At 45.7% G+C, this 25,847-nt stretch overlaps 1 protein-coding gene across 1 annotated transcript in view; it reads right to left on the minus strand.

Annotated features, from left to right (window-relative positions):
- Nucleotides 1-25,531, minus strand: part of LOC147882166 (myosin-1-like) — a 61,689-nt gene extending 36,158 nt beyond the window's left edge. The window contains exon 1 of the mRNA XM_087401735.1: nt 23,739-25,531. Coding sequence (XP_087257861.1) covers nt 23,739-24,905 — 1,167 coding nt within the window. The 5' untranslated portion in view covers nt 24,906-25,531. The remainder of the gene's footprint in view (nt 1-23,738) is intronic.
- Between the last annotated feature and the right edge of the window lie 316 nt (nt 25,532-25,847).

Here is a 25,847-nt window from a genome sequence, read left to right on the forward strand (position 1 = left end):
TCAGCCTGATATGCTTTTAGTTGATGATCATGCTATTGAGCAAGCAGATGCACAGAAGAGTGCTGTCATTAGACAGCAAAAATCAGTCCCGGGATGGCTTTTGGACACACTTAGGGACAGCAAACAAGTTGAGCCTTTGCCTGCCCACACTAGAGGTGCACATAAACAGATGCATGGCAACTATTTGGCTGTATCTTTGGTTGCTATTGCTTGCAATGAGGAACCTTTATGTCACAAGGATGCCTTTGACAGCAAGGAATGGATGGATGCCATGAAGCCTGAGCTTGAATCCATTCATGCAAACAACACTTGGGAGTTGTGTGACTTGCCAGCAGGCAAATGTGCCATTGGCACAAAGGGGGAGGTGAAAAGGAAAGCTGATGGCAATGTTGACCGCCTCAAAGCCCGCTTGGTTGCAAAGGGATATGCACAGCAGCACGGCATCGACTTTGAGGAGACCTTTGCTCCCACCTCACGCATTACTACTATTAGGTGTGTTATTGCTATGGCATCTCATCGGCATTGGGAGGCCCATCAACTGGACATCAAGATTGCCTGCCTTCATGGTGATCTTCACGAAGAGGTCTATGTCACTCAGCCACCTGGTTTTGAACAATTAGGTTCTGAAAATATGGTTTGCCGGCTCAGAAAATCCCTCTATGGCTTGAAGCAGGCACCTCGGGCATGGTATGCAAAGATACATGCATTTTTGACAGCCCGTGGCTTTCAAAATAGCCCAACCGAGGCCATGTCCAAAAGAGTGCATGAGAATTTTTATTTCTGATTTTATATGTGGATGACATGCTTATCACTGGGCCAAATATGGAACAAATTGCAGATTTCAAGGCTGATTCACAGTAGTCTTTTGCCATGACAGGTTGCACTATTATTTGGGCATACAATTGGCATATGTTGAGGGGCACATGTCACTGTGCCACCATGTGGAGCAGCCCCCAATGTCTGAAAGAGTGATCTGCAAGAAGTGATGTGCTTGGAAGCACGACTGTCGAAGCACCAATCTGACTTAGAATATAAGACAGACAAGGCTGTAGCATGCTTCTCTGGATGGTACTCACATGTCACTATGAAAGCCCACTCATGGTAAGCAATGTTTGCTGCCTCACGACCATGATCTGGGGCAACAGCAATAGTAGTGACAACAAGTCCCTTTTGCTGCTTTTTCTTTTCAGAAGAGATGCGCTTGTGACATTCAGAAATGTCATGTCCTAGCCTCAGGCAATAATTACAGCGTTTGCTGTTTTTCTTCTTTGCATCAGAGGGGGCAGAATTAGATGAGTGTCCAGCAGTACATGAGCCTCCCAAAGGCTTGGGTTTCCTATAATTTTGCCCGTTCTTTCCCTTATTTTTGTGATTAGTGACAAAAGAATGATTAGCAATTTGAGAGGCAACATGATTTATGCGACTCTGCTCTTCCTGCAGGAGAAGGAAAACAAGCTGGTCGAAAGTAAAAGTGTTGGGATTGCCCATGGCAGCCAACCTCAATGTAGTAGCAAACCCCTGGTAGGACTCAGGAAGTCCATTAAGTGTCGTGGACACTACTTGAGCATCTGAAATAATTTCATCCACGTTAATGAGCTGCTCTTGAAAATCCTTTACTTTTGTGATGTATGCATCCATGCTGTCCCCCTCTTCCATTTTGACATTCTCCAATTGCCTGCATAAGAAAGCAACACGTGCCACATTGCAAACCTAGTAAAGGTGAGCCAAGATGTCCCACACAGCCTTTGATGTTTTGCAAGACCGAATGTGAGAAATGATGTGTCTCTTGACTGAAAAAGCAATGATAGAATGTGCTTGGGCATCTCTACCATCCCATCTGGCATGTTCGGGTGTAGGAGGTGTGGCTAGAGTAGTAGTAGATCCAGAGGTGGCCGTAACAGCTGTACTAGCGGTGGCAGTAGATCCAGAACTGGCTGTAGCAGCTGCAACTGCTGTACCAATAGCAGAAGTGGATGCCACAGAGGAAGGTCGAAGATCCGATACTAAGACAATATCCCAAAAAATTTTGGCAACCAGCAAATGTTTCACCATGTACGACCACATGGGATAATTGGGTCCATCGAGCTTGTCCTCGGCTGAAAACATACACATCCAATCGTTGCTTCCCATGGCAAAAATCAATCCCTGAAGAAAAAATGTGTGCTCAAGAGTAGCCACAAGGCTTTCACTGCAAAATGAGCTGGCTGTCCTCAAATCACAGAAAATGTCAGGCAGTGACCAACCAGAAATTGACTGCTCAAACAATTATTTTTATGGAGAAAACACAAAACAAAACAAGAAGTTAAAACCCTATAAATATGAAGAGCAACAATCATTGGGAAATGGAAATTGAGGATGACACCTCATGTGTGTACCCCGTAGTATCAAGAGTTTGGTCGATACAACAAGTATTGCACTGAGTGGCACAAAAACCTCATTCTTTGAGCACAAGGATGGAGACTTTGGAAGATGCCCTACAATAACAATCTCTCTCAGCAATTGTAGGCCAACGAGGGATAGGAAGGGTCACATAGAGCTATTCATACATTGACACATAGACCCTCAAAAAAGTATAAGGAACGGAGCATTTGCCATTTGCAAAGCTCACACTGACATATCGTCCACAAAGACACACACATGTTTGTCCATTTTGCAGAAGATAGTAGATTAGACAACAAAAGGATAGTGTAGCTCCAGGTTCCCTCGACAGTGTATGGCAACGAGGGATCCATCCAAATTCTGAGCTTTCCTCAGAGGAGACCACCAAAGACGAGGAGTCACTCTAGACATAGCCCAACGAGTCTAGAGATCGAGGAGACCACGTCCCCTAGGGACCACAGCATGAGACAGCTCGACAGACATAGATCCGAAGTACCTTCACAGCTCACTGGAGAGCCACCACGGTGCCAAGCTTTGGCTTTTGAGTCCCACCTCTCATTTTGCTTCAATTTGTATTTGATTATTGGTTCAAAGCTTGAGCTCTTTATCTTAGCATAGCTTAGTATCACAAAGGACCCTAGTGTGAGCTTTTTATGGTGGATAAGGATTTGAATACTGTAGCTACAATCCTTATGACTTGAGGGAATTTGCCTCACATACTCGTGAGATGTTGACTTTCAACGTCTCGGCACCCATGTTGCCCACCATTAGGCAGGGTCCACCAGCCTCCACTCCAGTCCAAGTACATTTTGACCATGCCCTTGACACGGTGTACATGAGTCACCTATCTCGTGAGCTGCCAAACTCTCTTGGAGACTATGCAGACCTTGCCCATGCTTCAGACACCTTAGTATCAGTGGTTCAGGATGTTGAAGTCAGATCCTTCCCCACATCCCGATCTACCTCACGCTCCCCAGCAGGGAAGATGCCCCAGAATCCATGGTTCGATGATGGGTGCCGAGAGATGAGATCCCATGTCATACGAGAGCAAGCCCTGGGGCCTCTTATGAGGACTGAGGCACAACAAATTATGCATCGAGTGAGAGACGAGCTTTTCTCTCACATCGGATGGATGAGGTTATCAAGTCTTTTCAAGGGGGAGATCCCATCTTTGCATTGGGGCTCCTCTCTGAGGGTAAATCACCCATTCCTATTCAGTTCCTATACTGAGGCACATGGGCAGCGAGTACTAGGGCAGGCAGGTTTCCAACGACAGCACTCCACCCTAGATCGCATTTTTACCTTACGGGCAGCTAGGTCCAGATCCCAAAAAGTCTATGCTTGCTTCGTAGACTTTCGGAAGGCTTTTCACACAATCTCACGCGCCCGATTAATACGGAGGCTTTAGGAGATGCAAATACCACAATCATGATCTGGGGGTGCAATGAGCCTATATGAATCTATCAGAGGGCGGGTACGTGCACCTAGAGGTCTGTTAGACTAGATTGAGAGTACGATTGGGGTGAAGCAAGGATGCCCACTCTCTCCGACCCTATTCGAGCTCTACATTGACGAGATCATGACATTCATTGACCGCCTAGGAGGAGAGGGATCCCTACTTGCAGATTTGATGATACAGATCCTGCTATATGCAGATGACATGGTTCTCAACTCCTCTAAAGTAGGCTTCCAGCAGCATCTTGAGGCTCTAGAGATATTTTGTAAAGAGAGAGACCTAATGGTTAACCTTGGTGAGCCTCGTCACACTGGTTGAGGATCGAGGCAGGGAGAGCAATAGGCACACCTAGAGAGCAGCGGATTTGCAGATTATGCGCAAGGGCAATAGTGGATACAGAAGAGCACTTTCTATGCATGTGCCCGGCTTATTATGAGATCCGAGGATGCTATGACTGCTTCTACTAGGAGGGCAGCAGAACCCCTCTCCCGATTGATCCACTTCTAAGTTCTATCATCAGGTATGTGTTGGCCTCTTTTTGATGGAGATGCGGCGGCTCAAGGAGACTCTAATTCACCAAATTAGACAGCAGGAGGAGACAACTGCATGATGTTCCAACCACTAGGCTGGTTTAGGATAATCACATTTAGTCCAAACCTGGTTTAAGAAATGAAACAAGTAAACTATCCCAAAGCTCAAACCACTGGGCTGGTTTAGGTACCACTGACCTACATTGTATCTACCATGTGTATGATGTGCTCCTCAAACACCTTGCATCCCATCCGCTTCTTATGGATGTCCTTTCTATTTGGAGAAACTCTTGTATTTTTGTGCCAAAACATCGTCACTCTAGCAATAACTTCCACGCTTAGGCTATCTCTCCTTTTCTTGTGTTTTGTTAAAGCCCACAAACTTCTCGGATCGGGGTGATCGTGCATTGCTTCTGCTCTACGTTCAACTGTTGGAGCCATGTTGGTCCTTCTGATTGACAACATCTTTGACATTGTGCACCCAAGCCGTTTCTCCTTTGTTTCAAGGGACACTAACATAGCTAATGTCACCCTCTTTGCAGCTAGTTGATCTAAGTTGTGCACCCCTTTGACTTTCTGTACGCCACTTCTCAAGTTAGAGAGCAACGATCATGAACAGAGACACATCTGATTTTTATGCCTTTGAGTCAGCTCCAAGACACATTGGAATAGAGGACGAGGAGATATCCGGCATGAGGGCAGCTTGGGTCAGTGGACAAAGGCGACACAGTGTCACAAGGGTGTGATTTTTGGCGCATGCATGTTGGCCTACATGTGGGCAGGACCCTGGGAAAACAAGGGGCGAGGTCAAGGGTTGCTCGATGTGCTAGCACCTCTAGCATTTGTGCCTTGAAGGGCAAATGCAAGTTCTAGGTCCAAGAGGGGCCCAAAAAACCTTAGAATTAAGGTTGGTCATTGGTGGGCTTTTAAAAAGGCCCCACTAGAGGGGGCCCTAGGGGCAAATGAAGGCCCTTGGGGGCAATTGGGGCAACCCTTGGCATGGGCTGCCAGGTGGCAAGCCCATGCAGCTCCTTTTGGTAAGGAAGGCTTGGATGGCCTTGGAGCAAGAAAAAGAGGCGACCGGATTTTCACCTAGGAGGGGTGGACGCCGAAAACGAGAGCGGGAGTCCGTACAATGGTACAAAATCGTTCAGGGAGCCGAGTGCAGCCGCGAGCACGGAAGAGCCTTGAAGGGGTGCAACTGCTGAGTACGGACTGTACGGACAGTCCTAACGGAAACATTAATGGCAGCCGTATGTATGGGTGAACAGTAAGGGCTGTTGGCTGTACGGATGGATTACGAGCAGTTTGTTTGCCAAGCTGAGTAGCAGTTGCTGATGTACGGGCTGCACAGACTTCTATAGAGCAGGTTGTATGGCTTGTACGGTCTTTGAACAGTAGCCCGTGGCTGGCTGTACAGAGAGGAGGCCATTGTACAGTAGTTAACCCATGGCTGGCTGTACGGAGAGGAGCTAGCTGAGTTCATTGAAACCCAAAATCTGTGGAAGTCCTTCAACAGATGATCCTTTCCCTATGCAAAGTTCTTGATGACACTGGCTGTGTATAAATGCCTTTTCTTTTTGCTTGGAGCATTTAAGTCGTCAAGCAAGTACTGAGGCAGCTGTGGGGGATTATGTGACCAAGTAATGGTTGCTGGGAATGGTCCTAAGCTGAGTACAAGTGAGAATTGCTTGGCAGGGTGATCACAATGTATGCTTGCAAATATTGTTTGTGCTTCTGAGCACTAGGGGCAGCTCAGTTATGCTTTCACCCATTGTTTGGGTATTCCAGTGGATCAGTGAACACTTGCGATTGACCAGGGAGCAAGTGACCTTGCTTCGGCTGTAGACAATGGCTTCTATATTGAATGCAGGTGTTTGCACTGAGTATGGATGCCAATGGTTATATGGATGTGAGAGCAGAGCCTCACAAGGCTAATGGTTTGTGATACTGAGGCCTACTGTGAGTGGGAAGAGCACTGAATGCAAGTGGGTTTGAATTCATTGTGTATCATATTGCAGGCTTTGGCTGGTAACATGTTCCGTATGGGAATATGTCTTTGGTTTCTCTAGGAGATGAGTCACATGCAGGCTATTTGATCGGTAATGCAAAATCCTATTTTTATGTACTTAGTTTTTGCAAAGGATATTAAGTCTCATGATCCACAATTTGTTTTCTCTAAGCTAGATAAAGAGCGGACAGATTTCCTTAGTAAATTTGGGGACTGTTTTTCTAACCCTTTGCCAGGGGAACTTCCACCTGAAATGCCAGAATATCATGGCATTCATGTAGAGCTAGGTAGTAATCCACTAAACAAGCCACTTTATAGAGTTAGTGTAGCCCAACAAGAAGAGATTATTACCCAGGTGAAGGATTTATTGGAAAAGATGAAACCGGCCTTCAATAATTTAAAGGGCAGTAGAACTAACAAACAACCAGCCAACACTGTTACATCAACAATTCAGTAAATATACACCTAACAGAATCAGAGCTAAAAGTGCCCCTGCAACAAGACAAAGACACAGATTGGCCCCAAACCTTGGCACCCCTTTCGGATAGGCATCCATCTCACTGCAAACACTCGCATAAAACTTGGAGTTGTTGCTGGCAAGCCAAATACTTACATCAACAATTCAGTAAATATACACCTAACAGAATCGGAGCTAAAGTGTTCCTGCAACAAGACAAAGACATAGATTGGCCCCAAACCTTGGCACCCCTTTCGGATAGGCATCCATCTCACTGTAAACACTTGCATAAAACTTGGAGTTGTTGCTGGCAAGCCAAATGGGGTCACACAACTCCCCAGACTACCACAGGTGTCAACTGATTCACTAAAATACCCAAGCAATGGGTGAAAGCATAGCTAGTCTACCTGCAACCTCGGGAACATGAACTTGAACTACCAGCATCCCTGTGGACTACCCTGCCAACTAAGCTTCCCCAAACACAGCTCACAACAAGGAACAAACTGAGTGAGCAACCAACCACTCTTTGGCATCAAGAGCATTACACAGCCCGCTAGGCATTCATAACCAATGCATATTCTCTGTTGAGAATGGCTCCCACCAAACATGGCAAACAAGAATCCATTTCTATTCCAGATGGCTTGTACTCAGCCTAGGATTGTTCCTAGCATCCAATACTTGGTCACACAATTCCCTGCAACTGCCTCAAGTGCCCTCTCAACCACCTACCCCCTCTGAGTAAGGATAGAAGAAAAAAACACACAGCTAGCATCCATGAAAGCGTGGATAAAGAGAAGGTCTATCCACTAGGCATTCTCATGTACATGAAAAACATCAAAAGGACTGGCCAGCTCTTCTGAAATCAGCCCACAAACAGGTCGATATTTCCCTGTAATTGCAGCTAATTAGTATAGCTCTTTTTTACCAGTCTCGCTCCAACAGCTACTACTACTTGGAATAGATGATGATGTCAACCTGTGCTGAAAAGACCAGCAGTCTAGTCCAGTGGGCTCACAACCTTAGAGCTGGGCTCTGTGCACAGCCAAGACGTCCCGAAACCACACTCAGCTTGTAGGTGCAGCCAAATGGACAGCTCGACCTCCTGTCTTATGTCGTGTACTCCAGCTACGTACGGGTCCCACAGCACCTACAATATGTTTGACTAAGCCTTCAAAGGCTAGCGCTGGCACCCAACAATTCTCCCGCGAGTAGCTCGTCATCAGCCAAGACCTCCTAGAGAGTACACGCAGGTCATACGATGCCCAAGCGACTCTCTGCTGGTGGTCCGTCAGCAGGGAAGAAACCCTTCTTGGGCAGCCAAACATTCACGACGTCAAGCTAAGGTCATGTGAAGCCTCCATTTGTGCATATGCTTCAGCTCGCACCATAGCTCCACTCACCTCGCCCATCAGCCAGCTGCCTTTTTTCCTTCGCAATTCTTCCTAAGAGCTTCCATGAGCAACTTTGCCAAATTCATTTGCATGGGCTAGCCACATGGCAGCCCACGATTTAATTTGCCCCCTTGGTCTTTAGTTTGCCCCCAATTCTTCTATGTGGTCAGCTCCAATGACCAACTTAAAATTCAATTGCCCTCCCTCTAGGGAGTCCATTCCAATGGCCCAACCTTGGATCCTTAGGGCACTTTGCCCCTTCTTTGGACCCAACCACAATTTTTTCATTACTTGCTACGGGTACTAGCACACCAGGCAACCCATGACTGCTCCTTGTTTTCCCAAGGTCCTGTCCACATGTAGGCCAACATGCATGCACTAGGTGACATACCCCTCTCTTGAAACATGGAAAGCGACCTTGATTGCATCTGAAATACATGCAAAGAGACCATCATGGAAGCATGTAGTAGTAGTACAAACTGACATAGCATATATGATTGTTCAAAACCTAGGATATCAATCCATATACAATGCAATAGTGACTAGTACACTGATCATAGAAGTCCCAAGGCAGATGTATTGTTAGCAAGCAGTACCTCAGATGAAACATACAAAGTCACCAAGCGACCTCTAGATATATGAGCCCATCTGTAACCAGAGATAGAGGTACTACCCCTCTCTTGACCATCAAGCAATGCTCCAGACCTACGCTCTACTGAGCCTGAAGGAGCCACAACCGAAGTTGGCTCAAGCTAAAAAACTTCCAAGTAAAACTACAACAACTGAGGTGTATCTAGCAGATCACCCTCTTCCAGCCACTTCACATACAATGGTGAATGATTCCAAAACTTCACCAGATAGAAACTTTATCTCTAACTTCCCTTGCCTTATGTGTCAATACCTCCTCTGGAACTAAGATCTCATCAAGTTTCTCAACCTCTCGCTACAAACAGAAGACATAACTTTTGGCATATCTCCCTGGAAAGGTTTGAGAAGATTCACATTTCAAGCATTATGAATTCTCCAAAAAACTGGTAGCTTCAATCAATAAGCTACATCATTGATCTGCTAACATACGATGCAAATTCCTTAAGCATCCATCCCTTGACAAAGTTGGCCAAAGAAAGTCTCCACTGCTTTCAATAAAGCATCAGTATATCGATGCCCTGCATGCTAGGCATAAACTGCTTGTGACACAAAGGAAGACAATGCATCATAAGGAATCCATCTCTCAGAGTATGGTGCTCATGTTGCTATCCATCAGACATTTGATCACAGAGCCTTGCAAAATCCCCATCCTCTGCATACTAGTCCTTCATAGCATCCAACTCAGGACTCAACGCATATGCTTCTCAAAAAACCTACTCTAAGTGAGGAAAATATCTCAAGGTCTAGTGATCTGTTTGCACAGTGAAATCAGCCCCTAGCAAGTAATGCTCTAATGCAGAAAGAGCATGAGCCACAGCCAGCAACTCTTTCTCATATGGTCCATTCCAATGGCCCAACCTAAGACCCTTAGGGCATTTTGTCTCCTCTTTGGACCCAACCACAATTTTTACCCCCAAGGCATTGCTTGCTGGGGGTACTAGCACACCATGCAACCCATAACCTTGCTCCTTGTTTTCCCAGGGTTTTCCCCACATGCATGCACCAGAAATCACACCCTCGTGACAAAAGGGGCTTATTCAACCTAGCCGTACAGTTCACCAATGCTGTCAAGGAAACATCAGGTTTCAAAAGTATCCATTGCATACTTCCATGAGTTTGATACAATGAAGAATCAGTATGCACATGATGAGGATTTTACAAGGATTTATGATTAGTTGTCTAATGGTTAGTGTTTTTGTTAGGAAACGCATTATCTATTAGAGGGTCAAGCGTGCCTGGCAGAAGACACCTAGATTGTTGCATCCACTGCCTATTCTAGATAGACCGTGGGAGAACGTTGCTATGGATTTCGTTTTTGAACTTGCTATAGCACCTAGAAGGAATGGTGGTCTATGGACTGTGATATGCAGGTTCAGTAAGCAGGGTCATTTCATTCCGCTGATGAAAAAGATAACAGCAAATCATATGGCAAGATTGTTCATGCTGAACATCTTCACATACCATGGTATGCCTAAGTCTCTCATTAATGACAGAGATCGACGTATGATGAGTTTGTTTTGGAGAGGGCTTTTTGAGAATATAGGCACTACTTTGACGTTCTCATCTTCTTTTCACCCACAAACAGATGGGCAGTTCAAAGAGGCTAATTCCATTGTGCTTAATCTTTTGAAATGCTATGTATCTGAGCGTCAAAAACAATTCCACCAGTAAAGCTCCATTTGAGAAAGTGGAAGGAGGGAAGAAAGTCCTGCCCATTTTGCATACAAAAGACAAGATTTTTGGGGCTGACAAGTATGCCGAGATCATATATGTAGGCTATCAGAAAGTCAAGCAAGCTCTCTAGAAGACTCGGGCAAAACAAAACAAAAGAAACCGACTGATCATCACTGCCCTGCACTAACGTCTCAGCAAAAGGATGGAGGAGGAGCTTGAGACACAATTAGAGGAGTTATTGCACGGTGGTTTCATACGCCCTAGTAATTCTCCACATGCAGCCCCGATCCTCTTTGTCAAGAAGAAGAATAGCACTGCCAGGATGTGTGGATTACCGCCACTTAACAAGGTGATAGTGAAGAGTCGGTTTCCCATGCCACGAATTGATTACATTTTGGAATGCCTACATGGTGTTGGAATGGTCAATTCCCCATCTGTAAGCCCCCCATATGAGGAGAGCATGGGGGGATGTATAGACTGCCACATGGGCAAAGAATGAGGCTGCCACATGAGCTGTCATGTGGACAGCACAAGAGACCTTGTGCAGGAGAGATGGCGGGGGCATGTAGCCCTGAATCTGGCCTGGCAAAACAAAACCTCAGAGCAGGCATACGGCCTGCAACAGGGCCTTGTGAAGAGCGCGATGACATCAGCAGAGTACGGCCCCACTATACGGGGCTGTACAGAGGCTTATTGGATGGAGAACAGGGCTGCTTGAAGCCTGATATAAGGCGAGATCTGCAGTGGCCAAAGGCGCCTGCATGGCAGGGCCTTTGGGCCTTGTATGGAGCCTACAACAGGCCTAGAACAGGGCCAACAGGTGGGCAGAGTGCCTGGGCCTATAGCGGGCTGCCACGTGGCCAGGCAGGTCTGAAGAACAGCCCCCAACCAGGTCGGTTTACAGACTGGGGGGTGTCACGGGGGCGTGAAATTCTAAGTACTTTAATGTACTACAAGACCATGACAACTTTGGTTTTAAAAGTCCAAGCGTGGGCTTAATAATGTGTAATTAAACGCGGTATGGTGTCTAGCACATAAGCGTAATTAATCCCTAGGCCCAAAGGCATTCCAAGGAATTAAAAGAGTGGTTGTTGGGAAATGATGATGTGGCATTTTTAATGAGCCCCCTAGAGGGCCATGTACCTTCAGTGGCCCCCCTAGAGTTCCAGGTGGCTCTAGTGCCTTCTACATGCTCCTTTGCCATTCCTGGATCTTCCTGGGCCTTCTAAACTTCACATGTGTGGTTTTCTCTCTCATCTTCTCCCTTTGTTGAGATTTTGGACTGGTTTTTCAGCCTCCTTCAGCTGAATTCCATTTTTCTTCGTAACTCCTCACTCGTTTGGATTCCTCGACTTTTGCTTGGCCGATTACTTCCCCTCTGCCTCCCCTTCACAGTGATATGCTTTTCCCTCCGTGCGTTTGGTAGAACAGGCAGAGCTAAGTACTTCTTTTGCTGGTCGAATTTGCAAAAGTGGCTTTTTCTGGACCTTTTTGCTTCTACAGTCTACTGGGCCTCTCCTCTTGCACAACTACAACTTTCTATTGAATTTCGAGTGGTCCCACGCGCTGGTTGACTGGTTTTTCTCAGTTTTGGAGGACTTTCCGGCGATGAATCTTCTCCAAAACCTTCTCAACGCAATCCTCTCTGAAGCACGCTTCTTTTGAGCCCAAGAACTCCCACTTTTTCGTAACAGAAGCGCTTCTTTTCACATTTCTCAGTAGAATTCTTGCTGGTCGGCTCTTGTAAATGCTCTTTCTTCATGCCTTTGCACTCCTCTTTGGCTGAGAATGCAAATTGAGGACTTGGTTCGAGTTTTTAGGGCTTGGTGGTTGACTGGTTTTTCTCAGTTTTGGAGGACTTTCCGGCGATGAATCTTCTCCAAAACCTTCTCAACGCAATCCTCTCTGAAGCACGCTTCTTTTGAGCCCAAGAACTCCCACTTTTTCGCAACAGAAGCGCTTCTTTTCACATTTCTCAGTAGAATTCTTGCTGGTCGGCTCTTGTAAATGCTCTTTCTTCATGCCTTTGCACTCCTCTTTGGCTGAGAATGCAAATTGAGGACTTGGTTCGAGTTTTTAGGGCTTGGTGAGTTGTGATTTTGCTACTGCAATTTCTTTTTGCCATAAGCTATTGGTTGGCCTCGTGTGCCGCCTCTTTCTTGGTTCACAGGTGCCCAAGCAGTGCTACATAGGTCATTCTTTTGTTAGGTACTTTGCTGATTTTATTTTGGAGCTTTGTAAAGCTTTGTTAAAGGAACCCAAATGAGAAAGTTTAGAGCAGGTCTCAGTCCAAGAATTCAAGCAGTAGTAAATGCTTTGGGGGCAAAGAACATTCAAGACCTTATGCATTCAGCTTCAGTAGCTAGTCTTGTTCCGTTACAAGATCCATCTACAGTACTATCCTTGCATGCAGGACGTGCTAAAAGGAAGAAAACTGATTTTTCAAAATCAAAAAAGAAAGAGTATCCCAAGGTTGAAAAGAAAGGGTTTCAACCTTAGAAGCCGAGGGGTACTCAGTTTTCAAAGTCATATAAAGGCAAATCCCCATTCACTCCTGAACAGATAGCAGAATTCCGCAGAGATGGGAAATGCTTGAAGTGTGGCAAAGAGGGGCATGTGGCTGCCCAGTGCCCAGAAAAGCCTTCAACTTCTAAGGGAAAAGAGGCAGAGAAGCCACGGGGACCGCAAAAGCCAATGGCAAGAGGAATTCCTGACATACTGGGTCATGTTTCAAACCTAGAAGAACGAGAATTGCTGCTATCATGGGGCAAAGTCAGAGACCAGCAAGCGCTAATTTTATTTGATCCAAGGGCTACTGATAATTTCATATAAGAGGACCTAGCCCTGAGACTGGGAATAAAGACGGAGGAGTTAGGCAGGGCTTTGGATGCCGATCAGATGTTCTATGATAACCCTGTGCCAGTCACTCCCTTGATAGGGAAGCTCCATCTTCATGTACAGAGTTATGTGGATCCAGAAGACTTCTTCATTTCTCCACTGAAACATCACGATGTAGCCTTGGGTATGCCTTGGTTTCATCGCAAGGCAGTGAAGTTGACTCTTCCGGAAAGAGTGCTGGAGTTTGTACATGGGGTAGAGTATATCGTGTGGTTGCTAGGAATAGAGAGGAAACTATTCCCATTGTATCAAATAGTTGTGTTGGAAAAGAAATAAAGTCTGCAGTTTCAGCTTACATGATTTTTGTAAAAGAGAGAGATGTGGAAATGCATGCTGAAATAAGTGAGGCAAATCAGAATAAATTTCAGTTCCTTAAAAATTTTAAAAATTGCTTTTCTGACGCTTTGCCAGGGGAGCTACCCCCTGAGAGACCTGGGGATCATGGCATAGAACTCATTCCTGGCAGCGAGCCACCCAATAGGCCCCCATACAGAATTAGTGCATCGTCAGTTAGGGTTGTTGATTGTCGGGATTGGAATAAAAGGGAGGCGAGAGAGAGCCTAGGTGAATTCATTGTTAGGAAGAGTCTAAGGAGTGAAAGATGGTGCAGCTAGGGAGGAGTGGAGAGGATCTCAAGGCGGGAGGATAAGCACAAGAAGATCTGCAATAGAAGGAGTGCAAGGCTATGGCGGAATTTAGGGGACCCCGAGCACCCGACTGGCTGCATGTAATAGAGTTGGCGTTGAGGAAGGAGAGCAAGGAGAGGTGCGCAATAGAGCTGGGCAGGTCACAATTGGGGCTGAGCAGTATTCGGGACTTGGAAGCTAAAAAAAACAAAAGCCCTTCCAAGTTAGGCGGATGTGCTTTTTTGGAAAGCAAGGCTTTTTAAAAGCCATTATTACTCAGGTGCAGGACTTGTTGTCCAAGGGGTTGATTCTGCCCAGTTCTTCTCTTTTTTGTTCCCCTGTACTGCTAGTACAGAAGAAAGATGGTTCATTCCATATGTGCGTTGATTACCATGCACTGAACAAAATGACCATCAAGAATAGAATTCCTATTCCGCGCATTGACGATGTGCTGGACCAGTTAAATGGAGCTTCAGTTTTCAGCAGGATAGACTTAAAAAGAGTGGCTATCATCAAGTGAGGATATAGCCTCAGGACGTGCACAAGACAACGTTCCGCACTACTTTTGGGTTGTATGAATATCTGGTAATGCCTTTTGGATTGACAAATGCCCCAGCTACTTTCAATAGGATGATGGATCGTATCTTCCGACCCTACAGACAGTTCACCGGTACCTTCTTCGATGACATAATTGTATTTTCTAAATCCGAAAAAGAGCACAAGGAACATCTTGCTATAGTGTTTCAAGAGCTAAGAAATCATCAGCTCTATACAAACAGAAGGAAAAGTGAATTCTTCCTGAAAGAAATCCATTACTTGATGGATCCGGCAAAGATCCATGCCATTCACGAATGGCCAGAGCTGAAAACTGTCCATGAAGTTCGAAGTTTCCTAGGCATGTGTTCTTACTACATAAGATTTATCAGGCATTTTGCAGATATAGACGCTCCACTCCACGATCTTACTAAGAAAAATGCAGCTTTCAGATGGAGAATTCCTCAAAAGACAGCCTTCACCACACTCAAAGAGAAGCTGACTAGAGAGCCAATCTTAATCGTTCCAGATTTGTATCAGCGATTTGATGTGGATTGTGATACTTGTGGGGAATGTGTTGGGGCTGCATTGCATCAGAATGGTCATGTAGTGGCCTATGAGAGCAGGAGACTCCAGGATGCAGAGAGATATTTAGGAATCTATGAGAAAGAGTTATTGGCTGTAATCCATGCCATCCATACATGGAAGCACTATCTTATTTTACTGTTAAGACAGATCACCAAAGTCTGTGATATTTTCTAACTCCAAAACTTTCCGAAAAGCATATGAAAGGAGCAAATATGCTGTCAATGTATCATTTTCAGATTGTCCATACCCTAGGAATTCGGAACAGAGTGGCAGATGCCTTGTCCCAAAGACCCCAGGTCAACAATGTGACTATTGCTTATCATCAAGACCTGGAAGGCATGAGGGAGCAATATACTAATGATGCAGACTTTGGCGAGATTTTACAGCAAATGCAAGAGGGGCAGTCCACCAGTCACTATTCCCTAAAAGATGGGTATCTAATGAAAGATGACTGCTTATGCATCACCCAGGAGATGAGGAAAAAGATTTTGGAGGAATGTCATGCACCTCCCTATGCTGGACATAGAGGATTACAGCAACAACTCTAGCACTAGAGAGGTATTTCTTTTGGCCAGGAATGCAGTCCACCAGTCACTATTCCCTAAAAGATGGGTATCTAATGAAAGATGACTGCCTATGCATCACCTAGGAGATGAGGAAAAAGATTTTGGAGGAATGTCGTGCACTTCCCTATGCTGGACATAGAGGAATTACAGCAACAACTCTAGCACTAGAGAGGTATTTCTTTTGGCCAAAAATGCGGAAAGATATACATCAGTTTGTTACTGAATGCCTTACATGTTAGAAAGTGAGGTATGATAGACGGAAGGCACCTGGCCTACTTATGCCTCTTCCTGTGCCTCAGACACCATGGGAAAGTATTACAATGGACTTCATTTTTTATTTGCCAAGATCAAAGTCAGGGAATGATGAGATTTGGACTATCATTGATAGATTCAGCAAACAAGCTCATTTCATTCCGGTTCGCAAAACCATAAAGGCAGATCATATGGCTAAGCTTTTCATGGCACAGATCTTTAAGCACCATGGTATGCCTAAGTCCATTGTCAGTGATCGAGATCCCAGAATGACCAGTCTATTCTGGAGAGCTTTATTTGACAACATGGGGACGAATCTGAATTTTTCTTCTTCTTTCCATCCCCAAACAGATGGTCAAAGTGAAGTAGCAAATTCTACAGCATTGGATATGCTGAAATGCTACGTGGGTGACCAAGGTTCAGACTGGGAAAAGTACCTACCATTGGTAGAGTTTGCTTACAATAATACAATACACAGCTCTAAAGGAAAGCCCCCTTTGAGGTCATTTATGGGAAGATGATTCTACCACCTATTCTGAGGACCAAGGATGAAATATTTGCAGCTAATCAGTTTGTGAGATACCTCCAGACAGCTTACAACCAAGTCTGGACAGCAATTGAAAGGTCTAAAGAGAAGCATAAAAGAGCTGCAGATAAGCATGGGAGACAGCTAGATCTCAAGGAAGGGGATTGGGTACTTTTGAAGTTCGAGAGAGCTAGGCTCCGCAAGTTTAAAGGCAAACAGAAAGTGTATGCAAAGTTATCTCCCAGATACTATGGCCCTTTCAAGGTTACAGAAAGAATAAATGAGGTTGCATACAGGTTAGCATTGCCAGAGCATTGGAGGATTCACAATGCATTCCATGTGAGTCTTCTAAAGAAATTCCAGGGGCAAGAGCCTACAAAACCAGTATCAGAGGATCCACCAGAAGTGGATGAGCTGAAGGAGGTCCTTCAGCCAGAGCAGATTGTGTACCATACTGTGCGCAAAGCCCCTCATGGCAAGGAGTTTTACAGGTATCTTGTAAAATTAAAGAATTATACGGCATTAGATGCCAAGTGGATGGATGAAGACACTTTGTCCAATCATCCACAGCTTTTGGATGTTTACAAAGAAGCTTTTCAGTTGAGGTCAATTGAATAGAAGCCGAGGGGATGTCACCACAATGTAAATATCCTAAGTCAAAGTATAGTTGACCATTTATTTGATCATAATTAAAGAGTTTTTCTATTGGTCAAAGAATTGACTACGGTCAAGGATACTTGACTTCAGTCAAGTAAGCCTGACTTCAATCAGGAAGACTTGGTTTATTACCAAGAGGGTTAACTACGGTTAACCAGAGAACCACAGAGCTGACTATGGTCAGAGAGTGTTGACTCCGGTCAACAAGACTTCGCATGCGCCAAGAGGGTTAACTACGATTAACCAAGATGTGCAAACTTCGGTTGAAGAGACTTGACTATAATTAAGGCGCCTCGACCCTTGGTCAAAGCTCCTTAATTATGATCAAGAGTGTTAACTTCGGTCAACCAGAGAATAAATATATTTTTTTTTATATTTGTTATGTGTGCACATGTGTTCAGTGGGGACACCCACCGTGACTAGAATTAGTCCACAGTGTATTATTTGCATGCAAACCGCTAACAATTAATGGGTGCCATGGTGGTGCGCTTTAATTAATTGTTGCAGGTACTAGGAAGAGTGATTTTCCTAAGCGCAATGGAGCCTAACACGAGTCTAGGAGGCGGTTCATGTGACCAAGTGCTTCGAAGACTCTAGAGTTGCCCTTAGTGGCATGTAATTAGCAAAGTAATGTAGAAATTGACAAGTGGCTTGTTGCCAAGAAGGGGAGTCTTAGAGCTCATGTAATCATTCATTCACGTTTTGGATTTGTATGAACAGCTTCCACGCTGAACTCATGTATTCCTTCTTCTCTCAAGTAATAAAATCCTTTGAGGGGGTCCAGCCCGACTGTTGTCCTGGGCCCTAGTGTCTCTGTTGAGAGAGGGAGAGAGGGAGAGAAATGATAGTGTCTCTGCTGTCTTTTACGAGTGAGGTTTCAAATCATGCAATGGTTAATGGTTGTGATATATGCTTTGTGAGCTGTAAATAAGTGCTGAAGTGATTAAAGGTTTAGTTCCACAGCCCTCTGAGTGATTAGAGGCCGATTTCAAGGGGGCAGTCTGGTCAACCAAAATTCCCCCTACTGGTCGGTCCTTTCAAGGCCCGGGCCTATAAAAGAGGAGGCGTTTGGCCTCATATCTTCTGGAGCAGCAAACCTGCAGTAGATAGGAGCAGCAGTTAAGGCATTCTTGGACCTACTCCCAGGAGGTGAAGAAGACCTACAGAGAGCTGCAGACTGAGCTAGCTCAGAGATCTAGAAGTGCTTGACATCTAGTAGGAGAACCTTTTGGTATTGTATCTTGCCCTACTTTGTGGACGGACGGAAATATGAAGTGTTGCTTCTATATTTGTCTCTGAGCATTGTCTATTTACAAGCTTGCACATCTATGCACATTAAGTAAAGAAGTTTGTGATTCCACACCTCACACAATACTATCAGTCTTCCGCTATGCGTACCCTCTGTTGGGTCATTTCTAACACATGGGGCCAAGATGTTCTACAAAATGATCTGAAAAGTGGGTGCCATCAGATCCGGATTCATAAGCCAAACATTCCGAAGTCATCCTTTTGCACAAAGAAGGCACAATACGAGTTTGTCGTTATGCCCTTTGGTCTCACGGGAGCACCAGCGACCTTCGGTCGCATGATGTTAAGCCTCTCATCGGTAAAAGTGCTTTTGTCTTTCTTGATAACATTCTCATTTTTCCACGCAGCATGTTTTGCCAGTCCAACAGGTTCTTCAGCTCTTGAAGGACAACAAGTTGTACATCAAAGCCAGTAAGAGTAGCTTCTTTTTGGAGGAGGTACATTATTTGGGCTACATCACCTTTTCGACAAGTGTTCCATTGGACGCAACCAAAGTGAAGGACATCATGGAGTGGGAGGTGCCTACGAAAGCCCAAGAAGTCCGCATTTTCATGGGTGTTTGTCAAGCCTACAAGAAGCACATCAAGGACTTGGCAAAGATTGTGGCGCTATGGACCAAAGAGAGGTGTGAACTGCTCTATAGTAGAGATCTCAATATAGTAGTCATCTAGGATTATTGTTCTATACCTAGCACGTTGGCTCAAAGTTTTGTGCTCTATTGAGAGCTGTTGTTTCCACTTTTGTGGCTGAATGAGGTCTAAGTTATCTCTCTCTTCTTCTCTTCTATCTGTTCTATCTCTATGCGAGTGTATCTAGAGTGATTAGAAAGGGTTTCTAGGACTATTCTGCTGCCTGAGGTTTGAGTGATTCATACTTGTTTCTCTGACATGGTATCAAAGCCCACATCTGATCCGTTGTTCTCACTCTTAAGGAAGGAGTCCCTCCACGTTCAAAGATGACCCCGATTCAAACGAAAGGTGTGTGCTGCAAGTTTGTTGTTCATTAGTATGTGATTCTCAGAAGCTATGATGACAAAGGGTTCGAAGACTTCTGGAGGTGGTTCTTTGACTTTTCGAGGGGGTGCTGACCCCATTCCTTCGATTACTATTTTCGAGGAGGTGGTTCTTTGACTTGGACAGAGCAAGCTTGTGGATGCTTGTTTGAGCTGCCCAAGTGGTATTGGAAACTTGTAGAAGCCTGCAAGAGATCAACTCGCTTCAGTTGTTCAGAAAGTGGACTCAAGCCAGGTTGCATTGCTGGTACTTGGGATGCTTCAAAAGCATCGTTCCCACAAGTTTCACAAACGGGGAAACGAAAACGGGCGAGAAACTGTGTTTTCAGAGTTTCGGTCACCAGAAGAAACGATGGAAACGGAGTTTCGGTTTTTAAGGTTAATAAAACATTATTTATATATATATATAATATTTTAATACATATGTCATACAACAAGGCCTGAGAGGACAACAAGGAGGAGAGCAGAGGACAAGGGCTGAGGAGAGCAAGGAGAAGAGGGCAAGGGCTGAGGAGAGCAACGAGGACATGCTCGAGAGGAGAGCAAGGAGGAGGGCCAGCGAGAGGGGGGTTGTAGGATGAGAGGAGATCAAGACGAGAGGTTGGAGAGGGAGAGCAAAAACTGCCCTACCCGCCAATGGTGTTCTTACTCAGTGGTTGAGGCGGGTGTGCGTGTGGTGTGTGTGCTGGTACTTTTGCTTCTATAGCTGAGCATCGGTGTCTACAAGCTCTTACATTGCTGCTCTATATATACGTTTCCCTGGCTAGGCTCCAGAGGCACAGCAATGCAACACACACACACACACAAAACTGACCTGTCCGAAACGTCGTTTCTGGTTTCAAAAATGGCGAACCGTTTTGGGTACCTAGAAACGCCGTTTCTGGACACTATGTTCCAAAGCTTCATGATTGATTTGATAAGACAGAGGACAAGGCCTCTGACATTTGAGGAGTTGCGCAGGAGGCGGCTAGATAGAGGCTCTATGAAACAACAACGAGGAAAAAATCAATCCCAGCTAAGGACAAGCTAAAGAAGACTCCAAGGGTGACAAGTCTAGGGATGCAGAAAAGAAGAAAAGGGCCTGGGACAAGAAGTATTTCTACTGCGAGAAACTTGGCCACTTTGCAAAGGACTGCCGGAAGAAGAAGGCAGATCAAAGGAAGAACAAGGAGTGTAAGTCCAAGGAGGCGGCCAAATCTGAATCAGCCAATGTGACTACAGGAGAGCTTTTGAGGTCATTGAGCATTGCTCGGCTTTTGCGGTGAGTGAAGGCAAGCAAGGCTGGTATGTGGGCGGTTGAGCTTCACGACACATTGCCAACAAGAAATCATGGTTCAAAGCCATGGAGCATGCACACACAAACTCGACAATTCCATGCATAACAACCTCAAGAGACAAAGAGGTAAACTCTGGTGTTCTTTATGTGCCTACTCTCTGTAAGAACTTGCTATTTGTGAGTCAGATGCCCAAGAACAAGATGAAGGTAGAGTTCGATGACAAGAGGTCATGGTACGATCCAAGGCAACTGGAGAGGTCGTGGCTCAAGGAGTCGAAGAGACTGGACTGTACCGGATCAACGCACTTTTGGTCCATGGTAAAAAAGGAGGCTCCAAGCTATGGCATGAGAGATTCAGTCACATCAACTACAGGACATTGTCAAAGATGCAAAAGTCAAAGATGATGGATAAACTTCCAACAATTACAGGCATAGATGAGGTCTGCAGCAGGGCTTGCTTGGAGGGCTAGCAACACCAAGATTCATTCCCAAGGAGGCTGCAGTTGGAGCACTCTTATTTATGCAGGCCCAATCAACAAACTCATTTGCACGTTCTCGCTACTTTCTGACTTTTATTGATGATTGTAGCCACATGATTTGGGTGTACTACTTAGCTAAGACATCTCAAGCATTTGATAAAAATCAAGGAGGGGGAAGTAACGAAACGACCCAGATAATCAACCCGCTTTCCAAGCGAATTCTCGCGGAGTCATCCTTCCCAAGGTAGAAAAGGAGTCAAGGAAGCTTTTAAAGATGTTATGCACTGACCGCGGGGGTAAACATCTCACACTTTCTGTAAGAAGCACGAAAGCAAAAGACAGCTAACTACAGCCCGCACTTCTCAGCAGAATGGGTTTGCAGAGAGGAAGGACCGTGTGATAGTGGGAATGGGGTTGGGTTGACCATGATGAGGGGGAATAAACTCCCCAATGCCTATTGGGGTGAAGTGCTTAATACAGCCGTGCACATCTTGAACCCGTTGACAACGGAGGCACTTGAAGACAAAAAACCTTATGAAGTCTATTATGGTAAGAAACCTATTATTTCACATTTAAAGGCTTTTGGTTCTCACGCCTATATACATGTGCATAAGGATGAACGGACGAAGCTGGATTCCAAGAGCTGAAGTGTATATTTGTCAGGTACAGTGAGGAGTAGAAAGCATAGCGTCTCTTTGACCACACAAGAAACAGATCCTCATCAGCACAGATGTTTGTCTTCGAGGAGGCAGCGTTCCAGCCAAAGGAGGTGGCGCAAGAAGCTCCAAAAGAACTGCCAACGGTACCCAGGTTTGCAATCAAGGAGAAGGATGAAGAGTCCGAGGAGTCAAAGTCGGAGCCAGAGTCACCGGGGGCAAAGAAATAACCAAGTGGCTGGAAGTTTTGTGCTCTGTTGAGAGCTATTTAATAAAGTCTTAGTTGTCTCTCTCTTCTTCTCTTCTATTTGCTCTATCTTTGTGTGAGTGTCTAGAGTGATTAGAAAGGGTTTCTAGGACTATTCCGCTGCATGAGGTTTGATGATTCATAACTTGTTTTTCTGACAACTGGCCCTTGAGACTGCCCTAAATAGGAAGTCCTTATGCTGCCCATGTGGTAGCCGATTATCTGCTGCCCACATGACAGCCCTAGTTCTATCCTCATGATCCCATCCTATAATGTAAGTCATCCTCCCCCATGCCCTCCTCATATGGGGCTCACAAGAGGGGAGGTGAACATATTTCAACACATTGATGGGTGCTAAAAGTGCCCAGACACTCAAGTTAGAGGTGACATACAGCGGACTGTTCACGTGTTAGCCAGGAGCACCCACAATTACATCAACATTAAGACCTTACAGAAAGTACCGCAGAGATTGAGCATGGGATGAGCGTTGAGGTTGCCAATGGACAGCACATGATTAGCAGTCTATGTGGCCAAGATGCGCAAATCCGACTCTATGCTTTTATCCTTCGCACAAATCTGACTCTATGCTTTTGCTGGACAACTCTTTGCTTTGGACTTGGGTCCTTGACATTGTTTTGGGATATGATTGGATGAAAACTCTTGGGGAGTTTAGTGTTGATCCAGATGCCATAACTCTATGTTTCGTGCACAAAGGCAAAACAGTGGTTTTGTAGGATTTGACAATCCCAAAAATGCAAAAGATTTCAGCCCAGGATTGATGACTTGTTGGATGAACTCAAGGGTGCTCAGTTCTTCACTAAAATAGATTTGAGATCAGGATACCACCAGATCAGGGTAAAAGAGAGTAATTGAGCAAAAGACAGCCTTCCGCACAGTAAGAGGCTTGTATGCGTTCACAGTCCGATTTGACAAATGCACTGGCCACCTTTTTAGGCACTGATAAATGATAAACAAGATATTGCAACCACTTCTCTTCCGTTACATGCTGGTTTTTATGATGGCAGCCTCATTTACAGCAAAAGCACACATTGAACACCTTCACGGCTTTGCTCTCTCTCTCTCTCTTCCCCCCCCCGCTATTATTTGTCTTTTTCCTCAGTGCCTTCAGCTGAATGTACCCCCTTCTCCTAATCTGTCCTATCCCCCCCTTCTTAGGTCAAGCCCCTTTGTCCTCCTCATATGGGGGCTCACGCCTACAAATGTCACGGCTAAACACAACAAACAACATACTCTCTTGTAGGGGGGGGGAGGGACAAGAAAGCGGAGCAACTCTCACGCATAAGAATTAAAATGGCGAGCTGACTAAGCCAGCTTGTTGTGTCTGCGTGAAGCCAATATACTCAACGTAATTAGCAAGAAAGGATCACAATTCTCAAGACTAGTTGAAATCCGCTCTTTGAAGAATGCATTTTCATCCATATTGCAAACACGTGCACTGCCCATACAACTGACAGCACAACTGGGCTATTTGCACTTCCTCGTGAGATGTCATTGCAATCGATTTGATCTATTACTCGACTGTGGATATGTAAAAAGAAAAAAGCACCTTTTTCAAGCCCGATGAGGAATCCTCTCTCCACTTTTTTGAGCTTGTCCGATCGAGACGAATATCATCGGGTTTTGCCGGTGTTGGGAGACTGCCTTGAGCGTTACCGTTCTCCAATAAACTTTCATTCAGTGCATGTTCGCCATGCTCGTCCTCGCTAGCTGAACTTGCATATTGAGATTCTGCAACTTCTTCATCCACTCTGCCCCTGTTGAAATCTCTCAAGTTCTCATTCTCTTGTTCTTCAATAAGGCTTGGGGTGTCCGGGCTGTCTGTATCCACCCCGACGTTAATGCCCTCAGCAGTAATGTGCTTTGCTGCTGCATCAAGCACAGAGCTTGTCCTCGCTTCGTCTGAATCCAATGGAATGGATTCCAAAGAATCAGGGTGCAGGTTATCTGACCTTCCCGCACTGACATCGACATGGTCAACCCCATCCAATTCAACCGACCCTTGGCGAGACTTGATCAAACCGTGTCCCACACTCGTTACAGGTTCGGAGTCCCGCAATACCTCGCCAGTTTCGTCAACCGTTCCATTCAAGTGCCCGAGAGGTCGGATTTCCAATGGATCATTTTTGTCCGACCTTACATCAGTATCTGGAGTCTTCACCTCCTTGGCTTCGACAACCATATCTACAGTTACGGGATTACAATGGTAAGTTGCCAGGGACTGTGGAACAGCAATTTTGTCGTCGATTGGCTGCATGGTGCGGAACGAAAACGAGGAGAAACTAGGCTCGGAGCTTGCAGCGTGGGCAAATTGACTAGTGCTAAATGATCCTAGCATTGACTTAAAGCTCAGATTGGGTTGAGCGTGCTCAGGAAAAGCCGCTCCGGAATTCTCTACAACGTTGCCCGTTCCATTTTCATCCGTCGATTGCACAGAGGCGTCGCTCGGATTGGAATGAAGCACGTCGCTCGGATTGCATGAGTTCACGTCCTGGTTCCCAATTCGTACTTCCAGGGGATCGAGCCCAGGGACGGCAGAAGCACCCACAACCACGGCCACGGCCACTGCCTTTCTTATTCGAGCCGCAGATGGCAATCGAGCTTTGGATGTTGGCCTCTGGGGAAGGGCAGGAGGCATGTCCGGTGGCTTCTCCTCTCTGTGTTTGATAGATTCAAGCATCTCTTCCAGCGTGCTGCGATGTGCGGCAGGCGCCATTTTATCCGTCGAAAAACTCCCACTATCGTTGGAAAGAACCAGTGCAGGAGCGGTTACTCAGCAAGACGGGGCAGAGAACAGCCCAAATTCACGCCTAAGACGCCCGTAGTCCTGTGAATTACCTGCTCCGGTCCCCTCCGATGCCATATGCAATCTTTGTAACTGTTTGCAGCATGAAGATCGGAGAGCCTGCGCGACTCCTCCATAGAAGATAATGCTCGCCCGTGCCGGTATTGCCCGAACGCCAATGCCGGCCAGGGGAACCGAATTCTGGCAATTTGAGAAAGGTATAGCTGCTGCGTGGGAGACAGGCGAGAGCGAGCGCCGGTCAACCCTCATCGAAACAATCAAGGGATAGCTCCTTCGGCAACAATTGCAAAAGCTGCAAACGGATCCTAAAATATCGCTAGTCGGAGGAGAGAGGAAGCTGGAGGGAGCTGCGATTCGGCCGGGGAAATGCAGAGAGCTGCGAGCTTGAGAGGGAAAGATCAAGCGTTCTGAGGGGAAACTGCAGCTGAGGAGGAGAAGTATGGAGGAAGGGCTCGGGAGAGGAGAGAAGAGGAATGGGGTGAGGGGGAGGAGAGAGAGGAGGAATGGGGGAGGGGGAGGAGGGGGAAGGAGGGAGCTGCGAGGGATAGAGAGTGGGAGAAGAGAGGGTGAGAAGAAGAAGAAGAAGAAGATGAGCAGAAGAAGAGATGAGAAGAAAGGGCCGCGCGCCTGCCCCCCCCTACCCCCTTTTTTATTCCCCAAATAACATTTTCTTTTACCCCTCCCTCCGGCTGACTCCTTCGTTTCGTTTCCCTTCAGCCGGTCTTCCTCCTCCTTCCGCCGGTTACTTATTATTATAATTTTATCCTCTATTTTTTTTTTGTTTCTTAAACCCATTCCTTTCAAGTTTCAACGTGGCTGCCACGTCTTCCTTTAAAGACGTTGGAGACTCCC

This window comes from Dipteris shenzhenensis, chromosome 30, assembly GCF_047967505.1.
Source record: "Dipteris shenzhenensis isolate YYH24624 ecotype China chromosome 30, Dip_SZ_1.0, whole genome shotgun sequence".
Lineage (NCBI taxonomy): Eukaryota > Viridiplantae > Streptophyta > Polypodiopsida > Gleicheniales > Dipteridaceae > Dipteris > Dipteris shenzhenensis.